General features: G+C 34.2%; 1 protein-coding gene across 1 annotated transcript; it reads right to left on the reverse strand.

Moving 5' to 3' along the window:
* Window positions 1–9,494: 9,494 nt before the first annotated feature.
* LOC124896233 lies at window positions 9,495–12,013 on the reverse strand. Its single transcript, XM_047407763.1, has 7 exons — window positions 11,707–12,013; window positions 11,431–11,610; window positions 11,246–11,343; window positions 10,877–11,059; window positions 10,213–10,460; window positions 9,836–10,104; window positions 9,495–9,715 (listed from the first exon to the last, which is right to left on the reverse strand). Exons 1-7 carry the CDS (start codon window positions 12,011–12,013, stop codon window positions 9,495–9,497), a joined length of 1,506 nt encoding a protein of 501 aa, XP_047263719.1.
* Window positions 12,014–16,049: the final 4,036 nt, after the last annotated feature.

Genomic DNA, 16,049 nt, shown 5'->3' on the forward strand with positions numbered 1-16,049 from the left:
ATAAAGTCCATAGATATCCCATTTCTTTTGAAATTTTATGGTGTTCAAATCAAAACAAATTTGATGGTGTTCAAGTCAAAACAAATTTGTAACAAATTTGATGTGCAAGAGCAATAGTGTAAGCAAGAAATAGTTTGTATTTCTGATGCAAGAAAACGAGATGAAAATGAAACTTCTGAATTGTATCGAGGAAATCTGGTAAGTTTCGTCAATAATTTGAATAGAACTTATCCTCTGTCCTAGCAACTTTTATAATTTGTTTTGCTCTTTTTTTTAGGAGTTAGTTTTGACACACACAGAATGTTAGATGAAATGGTCCATTGAGAAACCTTTATACTGTTTCAGTGATGCCGCAGATGTGTATCTTCAGATGCTATTGACTTGTCTAGATATATTTGAAAGATGTAAGATTTTGATTTTTTCCTTTTAAGAATCGAATATATTTGTAGTTTAATTTTTGTTGTTTTGGCGTTTTACCATAGATTATTATTGTTTTGTGAGTAGTTGGTTCCTGATAATAGACTAGAATTTTCACGGCATATTTATTGGTAATATTACTCCTTATTTGGAGAAGCATATGTATTCCAGTAGGCGTAGAGTCGTGATTGATTCTACATGAATTGAAGCTTTGTGTTTTCAAATTCGGCGCTCCGAATAATGGGTCGTTCTTGGGCTGTTCATCAATCCACTGATGATGATCCAATCCGAAGGTCAGTTCAACTATCACATGCTTACTTTTTTTCATCAATAATTTTTTTAGTGTAGTAGTGCAATAAGACATAACTAATTCTGACATAAATTTTAGGATGAGTTTATCCCATGTGCATTACTTATTTCGGGTTTGTAATGTTATTTTTATCCCACATTGAGTGTGAGGATAACAACAATCTCGAGATAACTTATTTCTCCGACCAAAATGAGCCCTTTACTATGTTTGTGATCTTTTCACTATGTATGCATCTGTAATGACTTATACTCATTGAGGTTGTATCTCTTATGCTTTTGGTATAACTCCCCAAAATTTAGAGGCCCTCCATTTTGGTAAGAATACAACTGTCTCTGAAGTGTTGGGGATCTTCTTAGGCGTGACGCCAAGTGGGTTTTGTCTATAGAGGAGATGTGCAAATTTTTGGTTCTTGGCAGGAGCAGAGGTGGGGGTTAACACGCTCAAAGTTCATGCTTTTTTCCCAATGTCAAAGGAAAAGCGGGATGTAGTTAGACTGATAGCTGCAAGGTGGAAGCTTTCAGTAAATACAACTGGTTGGAACCCAAGAGATTCATTGTTATTCATGTTACACCCAAGTCTAATGCTCCAACACGTATACTTGGTGCCAAAGGTTGTACTGTCAATAACATTGCTCAGCCTGCTGTTTTTGATTCGCTGGTGGATATGGATCCAAGGCTTGTTGTGGCTTTGTTTGACTTGCCAAGAGATATAGACATTAGTGCGTTAGTTCTCAGGTTTGGTGTTGAATGCGAGCTTGTCTGGTTGAATGACAAGAATGCCTTGGCTGTGTTCAGTGATCCTGCCCGAACAACAACAACTATGAGAAGACTAGACCAGGGGTCGGCTTATTATGGTGCTACTGTAGTTCCCCAGAGTGGTGTTGCATCAGCAGGGGCAGCCGCTACTAATGTTTGAGGAGTTGCTGGAGCAGTCAAGGACAGGGGAAGAGTTGCAGCTCTCAGGGGTAATTCATGGAAAAAGGCTACAGTCCAGGAGCCTCATTTAAGGAAAAATCTATGGGATGCCGAAGAATGATCCAAGAAGCCAAATGATTTAGCAGTAGCCCCTTCTTCTTGGAGGGTGAATGAAGCTCCACCTGCTGCCTCGTCTGATAGGTGGAGTATCTTAGAGCCTGAAATCACTTCCAGTTTGCCCAGGGCATCTATTACAATGAAGTAACTTATTTCTCAGCCAAAAGGGAGTGGTTCAGTTCCGTCTCCCAAATCTCAACATGTAGGGGTCGGCGATATGGCAGATGTAGTGGATAATTGGGGCAAAGCTTACGATTGAGTGTAGGGAAATACAGATGTTTTTGCTGTCCAATATTTCTTCTATTTTTCTTTTAGGTGCTCAGACAGAAGTTGATTTATATATGTTTAGTATCTCTTTTTTCCTTATAGTTTAACAATACTATTCGGGAAAATGTTAGTAGTTGCATGGTTCAGAATAGGCGATTGTTCATGCTGGTGTAATATACCATTCGGTCAGTGTTTTTTAAGATGCTGCTTGATACAATTAGTAAAATTCAGACTTATAAATCTTCCCTTTTAATGACTTGTTCTTTACTATGTTTGTGATCTTTTCATTGTGTATGCATCTGTAATGACTTATACTCGTTGAGGTTGTATCTCTTGTGTTCATTGAGGTTGGTACCAATTATTCTTTTGATATTTAGTGAACGAAAAATAAAGACAAACCAGCATAAAAAAATTGTACGCGACACTAATGATCGGGTGGATTATACCATGGAAAATTGATATTAATAGGATGGTCAGTAATAAAATTATTTGGACATGTCTTTTTTCGTTCCCTGAGTAGATATATCGATTTTTTTCAATAACATCGTTTCACTATGTACACAAGAACAAAGATATTCTAGAGAAAGAATAAGGCAGAATCAGAGGCTACAACACTTTCAGTTTTTCCACCTGCATCCGATATCATAAGTCATATTGTTTCTACTTTTTCAGGAATATCAATTTTTTGATAGCATTTCCTTTTGCTATATTTCTAAAGGACTCATAAGCATCCATAATAATGTTGTTATTGTTTGCTATTAAATGATAGTCTTTAGATGCTACAACTAAGCTATTATTACAAGAAAGAAAAGAAAATATTTGCTTATTGCTCTCAATCTTACAATTAGTTAAAGTGATGATAACTGAATTGTTTTAAAAATTTGCTTCTGTTGGTATATTTATGGAAAGAAAAAGTATCTTTCTTAAGATCAGAATAATTAATTCTTAAAGCACATTTATATTTAAACAACTTTTACTGTCCCAGAGTGAATTGAAGCCGACAGACTAAGTGGATATAGGTGAAGGAAGTAATATGAAGAGAGCATATCAGAGAGTGTTGCTTTGTATACATCTAGATAAGCTCCAACAAAAGAGTGTTGCAGCTCATCGAAATGCGTCAGAGATATTTTACTTGATACTCTTGCATGTACCTTACAATTTTAGTGTGTAGTACATGTAAGTTTTTTTCAAATCAAAAAGTGGTTGTTGTATTTTTCATAATTCTATTTTGATCATACTATTAAATAACGGTATGTTAATGAGCCTAAATACTTTTACTTATATAGTTGAACTATAAAAGTGCTAAATTTGTTTGATGTAGGAAGCTTGGGATCATTGATTCACTAGATCTTATGTAAAATTTACATGTGAAATGTGGTATTCAAAGAGGCGTGGTCTTGAAAAACTCTATTCATTTGTATACTTATCAGATAAATATGTCATACATATCCACTACATGCAACATACCAAAATGTATTTTTTTATAATCATAATAGAAAATGGAGTCTTTGATCAAAGTTAATACGTTTTTTTTTTCATTTGTATTTGTACCTTTTATTCCTACTTTTGCTTATCAAGTAGGAGCTGTTTCTTGATTTTGCTACATCTTTTACTCTGTTGAAATTTTAGTTTTTTTTTTTATTGTAACCTATTTGATTTTTATTTGGAAGCAGTCCCTGCTGATGTATTTCTGAAGAACACATAGGCATTCTTATTTTATGGATATAATTTTCATCTTTCTGCAATGCATGTTCTTTTTTATTTTTTTGTGTCAAATTTCAAATTTTCTCATCGGAGATTCTCTGAGAGTTCATGACTTTTGAAAATTTAAAACAAGGTACATTTGTTCGTTTAAATGCAAAATTGATGAACAAAGATTAATTGCTACACTTGCAGAAAAGGAAGACAAATATATAAGCAAATTTAACTGACTGATATGAGAATTTATTAAAGTACTGGAGAGATTTACTTTGCTCATGATCATTGTGTAAGTCAGTTATTGTCCAGTGCTTTGTGAAGTCCGTTTTCAACTGCTTCATGAGCTCTATAACATAAGCAACCTTATTATTAATATTCTTTAGCACATTTATCATTTTGAGTCTAATTACTGGATAAGTTGGTTACAAAATTGAAGCGAATAAAAAAGTGTAGAAAATTAGTGTAGCATTTTTTCAATGTATGTGGATATTTTAATTTAATTTAATTTAATTTATTGAAGGTAAAATGTGTGGTGTTGGCTTGCACTTCAATCCTCACAAGGTCATTGTACATACTCAAAATATAGTTGCGCATTCAAAAGATAAACATAAAGTTGATTAAAGTAAATATTCTTCTATATTTACTCTACTTAAATATATTCTGTCTACTTAGATATATCATGTTGCAGCTTCACTGTTTTTCGGTTACAGGGTAATACCTTGATTTGCTAAATTTATCTATCTATATTTGCAGTCAATTACTTCATTTAAATTGTGCGGTTGCAGAAACATAGATTAACAACCAATGCAGGTAAAGATAAGGTCACACGACCCATAGGCTATATGCTATCAGTTGAAGGGAAAAGATGATGCGAGTCCTCATTCCGTCTATTTTTTGTTGTGTCAAATAACTCTCAAGGCCTATGTTATTCGAATTCTTCAAAAATATATCGATGAATGCATGTCGAGTACTCAAAAATAATGCATCTTGACCATCGTTGTTCAAGGCTGGAGGATATAAAAATTTAGCTACAAGTTGTTGAAGTAAAAATGTCTTTCCACAAGAAATATGGTGAATGCTAAGCAAAAAGAAAATTTGATAGGTGAAAGGAATGGAGATGACATCATCATTAGCATAATATTTATGTTAATGACTAAGTTAATTCTTTTAGATGCACATTCCTGTAGCACTTAAAATTTATTCAAAATTAAGACAATGCAATACATAAGCACTTGCAGCAAGTTTCAACATGGAAGTTAACACACTAGCGCACATGTTAATGTTAAAAACTTGTCATGCGAAACTTCCATTCATCTCAGTAACCATTTTGGTGTATGAGAAATCACATGATACATCATTAATATCTTTACATTTAATCATACATTTGTTGAAACAAAAAAGTTATACATAGAATATCTGTCCAACGTTTAATAGGCTCTCATGAGGGATATTGAAGATTACACTATTTTTCCTACACATTTTCCTAAGAAACGCGTATTGTTAGTTTTTTTTAAAAAGATGGAGCAGCAAAAAAGGGTTAAAATGACTCTCAATGAATTGAATAACTTTCAATAGATTTCAATAAGTTTTTAACAACTTTCAATAGTTTTTCGTAAGCATATATAGAAGGGCTTTAAATAGCCAACTTACAAAGAAAATCAACATAAATTCAAAATTCAAAATAACCTAAAATATCTCAACTAACTAAACAAACTAACAATCTAGTTAAAATTCAAAATTCAAATTTATCCTAATCTAAATAGTTTATTTTACTAAAAAAACTAGTACAGTAACTTAAAGCAATTTTCAACACTCCTCCTTTGCTTTAGTTATCGCGATTTAAAAAAGTGCATGCTGAATTTTTAATTTTTTTTTTGAACTTGCACTTTTTTTTTTTGTATTGATCTTTCTCTTCTTTCTTTTGATTCTTTGCTGGAAAAACACCATCAACAATCTTGTCTTGTTTGAAAGTACTTTCATAGGCTTTGCAAACTGTTGTAAGATTTTTTCATCCCTCAAAACATCACATAAAAGATAGGTTTAAAGATATGATTTCTTCACCGACCAAATTAGACAGTTTTGTCGATGAAAATTTTTTGGACATTCAAAGAGAGACTGCTGCTTGACATCTTTTTTTATTTAAAATAGCCCTATGCTTTGAAAATAAGCACAGGTTGAAAAAGGCATCCTGATGGGTTAAAATAGAGCCCTGACGGGTTAAAAAGGTAGCCCTTCGGGGTTAAAAATGGTATGATAGCGCTTTGGAAGAACTCACAGATACTGTAAGATCAATGAGGCTCTTGATACCACTGTTGGGTTTTTAAAAAAAGACAGGGCAGCGAAAAAGAGGTTAAAATGGCTTTCAATGGATTGAATAACTTTCAATAGCATTTAATAAGCTTTTAACAACTTTCAATAGTTTTTTAAGCATATGATGACTTTAAATAGCCAACTTACAAAGAAAATCAACATAAATTCAAAATTCAAAATAACCTAAAATATCTCAACTAACTAAACAAACTAACAACCTAGTTAAAATTCAAATTTATCCTAATCTAAATAATTTATTTTACTAAAAAAACTAGTGCAGTAACTTAAAGCAATTTTCAACATGTATATGTAGTCGATAGTAATTTTCTTGTAGAACCTAGAATCCCTCCTTGCTCTAACTACAGTGTTTCCAAGAATGTGAACAACTCCTACATCTCTGCAACGGTTCAAGAATTCCATTTCATCCACTACTACCTGGTTACTACTACGGCCTGATGATGTGACTCTATTGTTGTTCCCTTGTATGGGAGATTCTACTGGAATTATTGAGTCCACAGTCAAACATGTGAAGTTATTACTTCCTGTAGTTAAGTTGCCATTATTTCACAGTAGATAATCCGCTGAATTCTGAGTTTGCTGTCCGTATAAGTGTGAATTTACCTACTATTAGGGGTGGGCGTTCGGTATTTTAAAAGTTCGGGTTCGGTAATTTGATAATCGGTATTTGAACATAGATACCATATACCATACTTATGAACATCGGTTCGGTAATTCGGTAATTCGGTAATTCGGTAATCGGTAAATTAAACTTCGGTTCGGTACGATATTTGGTTTTACCAGATTAAAATTAGAGAAGTGCAAATGTATGCTTAAACTTCAAAGAGTATATTTAATGGAAACCTTATTTAATATTCTTTTTGTTTCTTTTTACGAATATATTACCAAGTTTCAAGAGATTTTTTGAAACGACTAATACTATTTTCTATTGGGTTGGTTAGACATATATATATATATATAATTCGATATTCGGTAAATACCGAATACTAAACGGTATTAATATCTTGAACCAAACCCAATCTCAAATACCGAAATGTTAAAATTTTACTCCCAAATACCATACCAAATACCAAATTACCGAATACCAATTACCAAATTTTTTGATTCGGTTCGGTAATTCAGTTTTTGGTATTTTATGCCCAACCTACCTAGTATACTTCAAGCTTCAGCAGCTATAGACATCGAAGCTATGGAACAATAGACTAATAAGAAGAAACTATGGTAGAATTGCTAGAGAAGAAAAAGAAGAATGAAAAAGGAAGAGAGTAACTGACTGATCCTCTAACTAACTACAAACTGCACTTTGACAACTGTCACACTTAACTAACTGATACTCTAACTAATTACACCAGCTGCACTAACTTTCAACTCTATCTTAGCTTGCATCCTTTCACACTCCCCCTCAAGTTGCATGGTGTAGCACATTAAGAACTCCAAGTTTGCTAAGTAGGTAGCTATGTTGTGCATATCCAAGTCCTTAGTGAGTAAATCAACCTACTGATCTTTAGTGCTAATGTATTCTGCCTAAATCTTCCCTTCCTTTATCTTATCTCTTACAAAATGACAATCTATTTCTATATGTTTAGTTCTTTCATGAAATACGGGGTTTGCTGCTATTTGCAGTGCTGCTTTGCTATCACAATATACATTGACTGGTGTTGCAATTTCACTCCTAATTCTCCAAACAGACCCAGTAATCAAGTAACTTCTGATGTTGCTGCTGCAAGGCTTCTGTTTTCTGCTTTAGTAGAGCTTCTTGATATTGTCTGCTGCTTTTTTTTATTTCTATAAAATTAAAGATTCACCAAACTTTATCACATAACCAGTAACTAATCTTCTAGTATATGGGCAAGATGCCCAATCTGCATCACAAAAAATTATCAGGTGATCTTCACCTTTACTGCTCAACAAAACTCCTATTTCCGGACTCTGTTTCACATATCTCACAATCCTTATTGCTGCATCCCAATGAGATCTCTTGGGTGTCTACATGAACTGGCTTAGTGTTTGCACAACAAACACAATGTCTGGTCTTGTGACTACTAGGTAGATTAGCCTTCTTATCTTCTCTTCCTTTATCTTATCTCTTACAAAATGACAATCTATTTCTATATGTTTAGTTCTTTCATGAAATATGAGATTTGCTGCTATTTGCAGTGCTGCTATGCTATCACAATATACATTGACTGGTGTTGCAATTTCACTCCTAATTCTCCAAACAGACCTAGTAACCAAGTAACTTCTGATGTTGTTGTTGCAAGGATTCTGTATTCTACTTCAGTAGAGCTTCTTGATATTATCTGCTACTTTTTTTATTTCCATGAAATTAAATATTCACCAAAATTTATCACATAACCAGTCACTGATCTTCTAGTATTTAGGCAAGATGCCCAATCTGTATCACAAAAAATTATCAGGTGATCTTCACCTTTACTGCTCAACAAAACTCCCATTCCCGGACTCTATTTCATATATCCCACAATCCTTATTGCTGCATCCCAATGAGATCTCTTAGGTGTCTGCATGAACTGGCTTAGTGTTTGCACAACAAACATAATGTCTGGTCTTATGACTGCTAGGTAGATTAGCCTTCTTATCAACATTTGATACTCTGTAACATCTTCCAGCACTGGATCATCTGTTATTCCAGCATATTATCATGTTCCACTGATGTAAATTTTTGATTCAGATCTATAGGAGTGTAAACTGGTTTGGCCCCTCCTAATCCTAAATCTGAAATTAGTTGGAGTGCATACTTTCTTTGGTTCAAAAGAATTCCTTTACTTAACCTTAACACTTCTATCCCGAAGAAGTATCTCAACTCACCCAGGTCTTTCATCTTAAACTTTTATTTCAACACCTCCTTTGTTTCTCTTATGAATTCTTCATTATTTACTGTAATCAACAAGTCATGTACATAGATCAAGACTGCCACAAACTTTTCTCCTTGTTGTTTAGTGAACAAAGAATAATCATATAGGCTTTGTTTGTATCCAGCTTCTGTCAAAGCTTCAGTTAACTTGATATTCCATTGTATTGATGCCTGTTTCAAACCATACAATGATTTTATCAACTTGCATACTTTACTCCCTCCTGTATTCCGAACCCTTATGGTAGCTTCATGTATACTTCTTCATATAAATCTCCTCGTAGAAAAGCATTATACACGTCTATTTGATACATATTCCAACCTCTCATAGCAGCTAATGCAATTAGTGATCTTATTGTGACCATTTTTGCAACCGATGAAAAAGTTTCATGGTAATCAAGTCCTTCCTTTTGATTGCATCCTTTTGCAACCAATATTGCCTTGAACATTTTCACTTCTCCACCAGTTTTATACTTTATCTTGTATGCCCATTTTGAGAAAATGACAGTTTTCCCTTTTGGAAGATCTACCACTTGCCAAGTGTTGTTATCTTCTAAGTCTTTAACCTCCAAGTTCATTGCTTCAAGCCACCCTTGGTCTTTTGAGGCTTCAACAAAGTGGCAGGTTCTACAAGAGCTGAAATATTAGCGAAAAACACTTTACACCTTTGAGAAATCTCATCATAAGCAAGGTGATCTGACAAAGAATACTTTACTGTTCCATTGGCCCTCTTCTTGGTGAGAACATAGTCTTGATGCCAAAGTGGATCTTTAGTGCTTCTAATAGATCTTCTGACTTCAGTAGGAATATTATTGATGGGTTATGGGTCAGCAATTAGTGGTTCCATTTCTCCTACCTCTGTTGCATCTAAAATATCTGCTGCAACTAAGTCATTTGAGTTTTCTATTTTAGTACCTCCATTATTGTCATCAACCTTATCATAATCTTCTATGTGTTGGTCCATGTCATGTTCTTCTTCTGTATCTGCTGTATCGGCTGCATTAACTGTAATTTCTGCAACTATATCAAGACTTGGCATAACTATATCAAGACTTGTTGATGACTCAAGTGGCTCAAGATCATGAGCAATCAGATCAGTCCCCCTGTTATGGGCTGAATGAGATACTTCAATAGTTGTAGAGTTAACATCAAATAGAAATATGTGTTCCTTGAACACCACATCCCTGCAAACACAAAAAAAATTAGAAGAAATATCCAGTAGCCTATAGCATTTCTGGGTTTCTAAATATTCCATGAATACATAAGCCTTTGCTCTAGGTGAGAATTTATACTTAGTGACAAGCTCTGTTGCATAATACAAGCACCCAAACACTCTCAAGTGAGCAACTGATGGTGGTCTATCATGTAACATCTCATATGGTGTTTTCCCTTTCAATACCTCAAAGGGAAGCCTGTTAATAATGCACACTACAGTGAGTACATATTCTCCCCAAAACTTTTTTAGAACACTTTCTTGAAACTTTAAAGCTCGTGCAACATCCAATACATATCTATGCTTTCTTTCAGCTATTCCATTCTGCTGAGGAGTATACACACAACTGCTTTGATGAACTATACCATATTTAGTAAATAATTCATCAATTTTCTTGTTAAAAAACTTAATTTCATTATTTGTTCTTATTGTTTTAATATAATATGAACTGTGTTCTCAAGAAAAAAAGGGACTTCTTCAAGACAACAGTCACATCACTTTTTGTTTGCAATAAATGTATCCAAGTATACCTTGAATTATCATCAACAATTGCCAAGAAAATATTTTCTATCATGTGTAGGGTGTTTATATGGACCCTATACATCCATATGTAAAAGGCTAAGAAGATTATCACTTCTTGTGGTACTTCTAGGAAATATGAGTCTATTTTACTTTGCCATAGGACACACTGAATAATCACTATTTACAACTATATTTTTCACCTTATTTTGAAGGTATTTTACATTCTTCATGATGCTGACAGATGCATGTCCTAGCCTCATATGCCATAAGCCTCCATCTACTACCATCTTCTCCGTAGTAGTATTTGAGATAACCTTCTTGCTTCCTACATCATTGTTTTTCTTGATGATGTACAAGCCCTCACTCTCCTTACCAAGCTCCCTTACTTTGACACTGTAAAGATCCTTAAATACACAAAAATCAAGAAAGAATTTGACAGAGCAGGATAGTTCTTTTGTCAACTTTGATATTGATAGGAGATTATACTTGAACTTAAGCATATGAAGTACATTTTTTACTTGCAAATCACCCGACAATAATGCATTACCAATGTGTGTAATTTCAGATTTCCTACTATTAGGCATACAAACCTGATCACCAATGTGTGTAATTTCAGATTTCCTACTAGTAGGCATACACACCTGATCACCTTTATTTAAACACAACTCTTTTATACAATCTAGAGCATCTATACTTGCAGAAATATGATGTCATGCTCCTGAGTCAACTATCTATTCTACACAAGATAATACTGACATTAGTGATACTGATTTACCTGTCATATTCACATGTTTCTGCTTCAGATTCTGATCTGCTAATATATTGCCTTTGTTCAGCAGTTTCAAAATTTGTTTATACCAATCTTCTGTAAAATGATTATTCTTTCCTTCTTCAGATGACCTTTTTGTATCACCTTCAAGTATTCCTGCATAATTTACTGCATATTGCTTCTTTCCTACTTGATCAGATGGATATCCAACTATTTTCCAGTATTGACTACTTGTGTGCCCCTTTTTGTGGCAAAAATCATACTACATGAAAGGTTTCTTACCTTTGTAAGGTTGTCTTCTTCCTACTTGTATAGCTAGTGGATTTGGATCGCCTCCTCCTGATGATTTGAACACAAGTTTTTCTTTCATAGTCACAGATAGATAAGGATTTGATAACTGATTTTCATCTTCAATGATCATTGCATAAGCTTGATTCAAGGTCGGTTCTGCAGTTTTCATGAGAATTTGCCTCCTAGATTGATCATACACTTTATTCAACCCGCTAAGAAATTGAAGTAATCTCTGTTGTTGAACATAATCAACATAATCTTTCGCCTTATTACATCCATAATCTGGTGAAAGAGTCATCGCATCAAATTTAGCCCACAACTTCTTCAATTTTGTGAAATACACTGAAACATAATCAATTCCCTGTGATATTATTGCACTTTCTCTATGTAGCTGGGAATTTCAAACTCTACTCACTTTATCAAATCTTTCATGCAAATCCTCCCACACATGGTGTGCATTTGAAGCATACACAATACTACTAACCAAATTCTTTGAAACTATATTAATAATCCAAGATAACACGATTGCATTGCAGGTTTCCCAATGCTCGCGTAGCTTTTTTCTGTAGTTTTCCTTTTTGATAAATCCAGTTATGAACCCTAACTTTCTCTTAGGTTGCAATGCTAGCTTTATGGACGTTCTTCACAGTCCATTATTTTTCGATCCTTTCAGCTGCACTAGTACCAAAATTGATCCACGTGTGTCGGATGGATGTAGGTATAATGGATGTGTATGATCCATCTTCTCTTCTGCCATATTTTCATTGCTCGAAGATGATTCTTTCCGCTCTGATAGTATGTTAATTTACCTACTATACTTCAAGCTTCATCAGCTATAGACATAGAAGCTATGGAATAATAGACTAATGCGAAGAAACCATGGTAGAACTACTAGAGAAAAAAGAGAAGAATGAGAAAGAAAGAGAGTAACTGATCTTCTAGAAATTTCTACATGATCAATATTTTTCATACATGCTTTTGTGATGCACAAATAGTGCTATTTATACAATGTGCAACTGTAACTTCTCTTTGACAACTGTCACACTTAACTAACTGATACTCTAACTAACTACAAACTGCATATTGACAGCTGTCACACTTAACTAACTGATTCTCTAACTCAGTACAACAATTGCACTAACTTTCAACTACCATCTCAGCTTGCATCCTTTCACAATAAGCTGTACTCATCGGAGTCGGAGTAGCCTTCCATTATATTCTCCAGTCGGATAAAAAGGAAGAGGTTATCAAATAGCTTTCTCTCGAACTCCTCATCTTTCTTATGGAGGTCCTTGTAACCATACCTTGCAACACAACAGAACATGTGAAAACTCTTAGGTCCTATGCATTTCACGAGAAACCTCTCATCTTCTGGAACTGTGTAAACTGGAAGATACTTCACACTGATAAATACTACAACTGAATGTACAACTGACTGAATGGTGATGAAATGAGAAAAGATATGTGGCACTCCACTATCTAGAGACTATTTTGAAACCTACCCACTTTCCAAACTTATTTTGAGGGTTAGACACCATTTTTTTTTTTGATTTATTTTTTAGGGTTAGGGATTGAAAAAAGCAAAAAGTGAGCCAAGGTTGTGGGGTCATGGGCCTCTTTAACATTTTTAAAACTTGGAAAAAAATACAACATGGTTCCTTTTTTATATTTATTAATTTTCCAAATATTCATTAAAATTATTTAGTATTTTCAACAACATTTCTCTCTCCTCAAAAACCTTCTATCTCCTGATTTTAGTTCATATTTTTTGAAAAAAAAAAAGTTTTGCACGATTCTTGCTTTCTCAATCGAAATTATTCAATTTCTCTTGCTCAGGTAAGTTTAATTTTTTTCCCCGATCGGTTTTAGATCCATTTTAGTAAAAAAAAAATTATTCTGTTTTGTATTGGGGTTTTTCAATTCTGACAAAAATTACACTGTTCTTCATTGAATTGGTCAAAATTTGAGTATTTTTAGTCAACATTGTCAATTCTGCATGTTTAATCGTGTTTTGCTTTGGCTAATGAGTAGACATTTTAAATTTTTTTGTACTTATATTGTATATTGATTTTGAATTTTTTGTACTGAATTGAACCCATTTTAATAGTGTTCTTGTTGTTGTGAATTGCACTGCCAATATCTGGTGAAGTTGGAACTTGACTTGCATGTTTGATGTGAGGCGTTTTCCCATTTTTCTTAATAGATCAGTGGACAATAGATCGACCACTACAGATTTGTTTTTACTGTATATTTTCATTTTTATTAATAGACTAGTGGTCGATAAATCAACCACTGCAGATTTGTTTTTGTTGTAGATCATAAATGGTGAGAAGAGTTCATAGAGCAGTTAAAAGGCCTGCTTCCACTATTTCTAGTAGTAGGAGCGAAAAGCCGAAGAAGTTTCCAAAACATCCAAGAGAAAAAAAACTGCAGTCGATGAATTCGAATCAGAAACCGAATAAAAAATTCTTGCCAATTTTTTTGAATCTGACGATAATAGTGCACACGAGAGTGAGGATGTTGAGGATAGTGAAGGAGAAAGTGAAGAAGAAAGTGAAAGTGATAGCGAGAAAGACGGGGATAGGAGAGATAGCGGAGACGGGAAGGAGGAGGATCCTATCCTTGCTAATTTTTGTGAGAGATATATCCGTTGAGTCGTACGGCCTAACAACCTGGATGAATGATCCAGGTTGTTTCCTGCAAAGATTTCCGTCAGAGCAAGAATGGAGGTCTATCGAGAGTTTAGACGGATTCTTATTGAACAGAAGTTGTATTCTGATTTTAAGAAGACATATTTTGGACACTTGAGGCATATGCCGGGACATTTTAAATTTAATGGAGTGATGATCCATTATGTGTTGCTACGACATATAAAAAATTAGAAAAAACTTCACGAAATTTGGTTTTGTGTGAACGGTAAGCAACTTATTTTGAATTAAAGGAATTTGCTTTGATTACGGGGCTGAACTGTTTAGAATATTCCCGTGAATCAAAAATAAACAAAGTCCTCCAAAATAGAGAAAACTTTTATTTTAAGGTGACGAAGAACAAGAGCATTACTGCTCCAAAGTTGATTAGCCTAATGAAAGGTAATAAACTGAATAATCAACAAAAGTTGAAGTGTGCTTTGGTTTGGTTCGTACACGCGATGCTGCTGGCAAAGGGCCCATCGAAGAAGGTTTATTCGGACTAAATCAAGATAGTGTCTGATTTAGAATTCTTCGGGGGGGTATCCATGGGGAAAAGAGTCCTTTGGGCTGACCTTGAGCTATTTGAAAAAAAATATTGATCTGACCAAGTAGAAAGAAGCTTTTGTCAAGAGGAATAATGCATCGTACACATTATTTGGCTTTTCCTGCGCGTTTCTGGTACTCATAATCTACCTTCTTATTGATTTATTATAGACTCATTCATATTTATGCAATGATACATAGACCCTGTAGATTTACTTATGCTTTTATTGATTGCAGGTTTGGATATATGAGACCTTTCCTCATCTGAAAAGGTACACCGGCAAGTCGTTGGATTCTCCTCTACCCATTCTCCGTCTTCTTAGATGGCACACGTCGAAGTGCGACAATATAATGGAAGGCGACCCGTTTAAGTACAAAGAAAACAACACAAAGATAAAATTATACTTATTATGATATGATAATAATATTATTATATTAGTGAAAGTCTTATAATTTATTTTTATTTTTTATAGATTGTGCACCCATACCTTATCCCTATTTTTCGTGAGATGGAGCAGAGATACATAAAAATATTTAAGCCATACATGGACGAAGTTAAGGATACGTCCATTTATGCGTTGAAGGTGCAGCTAAAAGACGTGATTATCCTGACTTCATCAATGGAGGTTGCGGTCGGAGACGAAGATTTGGATGACCATTATTATGTTTCAAGTCCAACACACGCTTGTGATCATGCTAGTTTAAGTGGACTCAAAACTGCACCAGACGTTTCTAATGATGATGACCTACGCGAGCGTATTGCTTTGCTCGAGAAAAGTCTACTGGATATTGATTCTTTTGTTAGAGATGAGAGGCTGAGGAGAATCAAGAAGAAGCAACAAGATAAAGGTAAATTAATTTATTTTTTGTTCTTCTTATTTAATTTTCTTGCATAATTTTTGTAATTCTTTCAAAACAATGCAGTGCACCTCAACAGTCCCCCTCGTAGATGACATTAAGTAAACCTCGAAGAACTTGTAGTCGCAGTGACTGACATTACTGCAGCAGATGAAAAAGTCAAAGACGAAAAAAAAGAAGAATAAACGAAAGAGGAGAATGTAGCAGATGAACAAGATTCGGAAGAAGAAGAAGAAGAAAAAG

Source organism: Capsicum annuum, chromosome 2 (assembly GCF_002878395.1).
Source record: "Capsicum annuum cultivar UCD-10X-F1 chromosome 2, UCD10Xv1.1, whole genome shotgun sequence".
Taxonomy (NCBI): domain Eukaryota; kingdom Viridiplantae; phylum Streptophyta; class Magnoliopsida; order Solanales; family Solanaceae; genus Capsicum; species Capsicum annuum.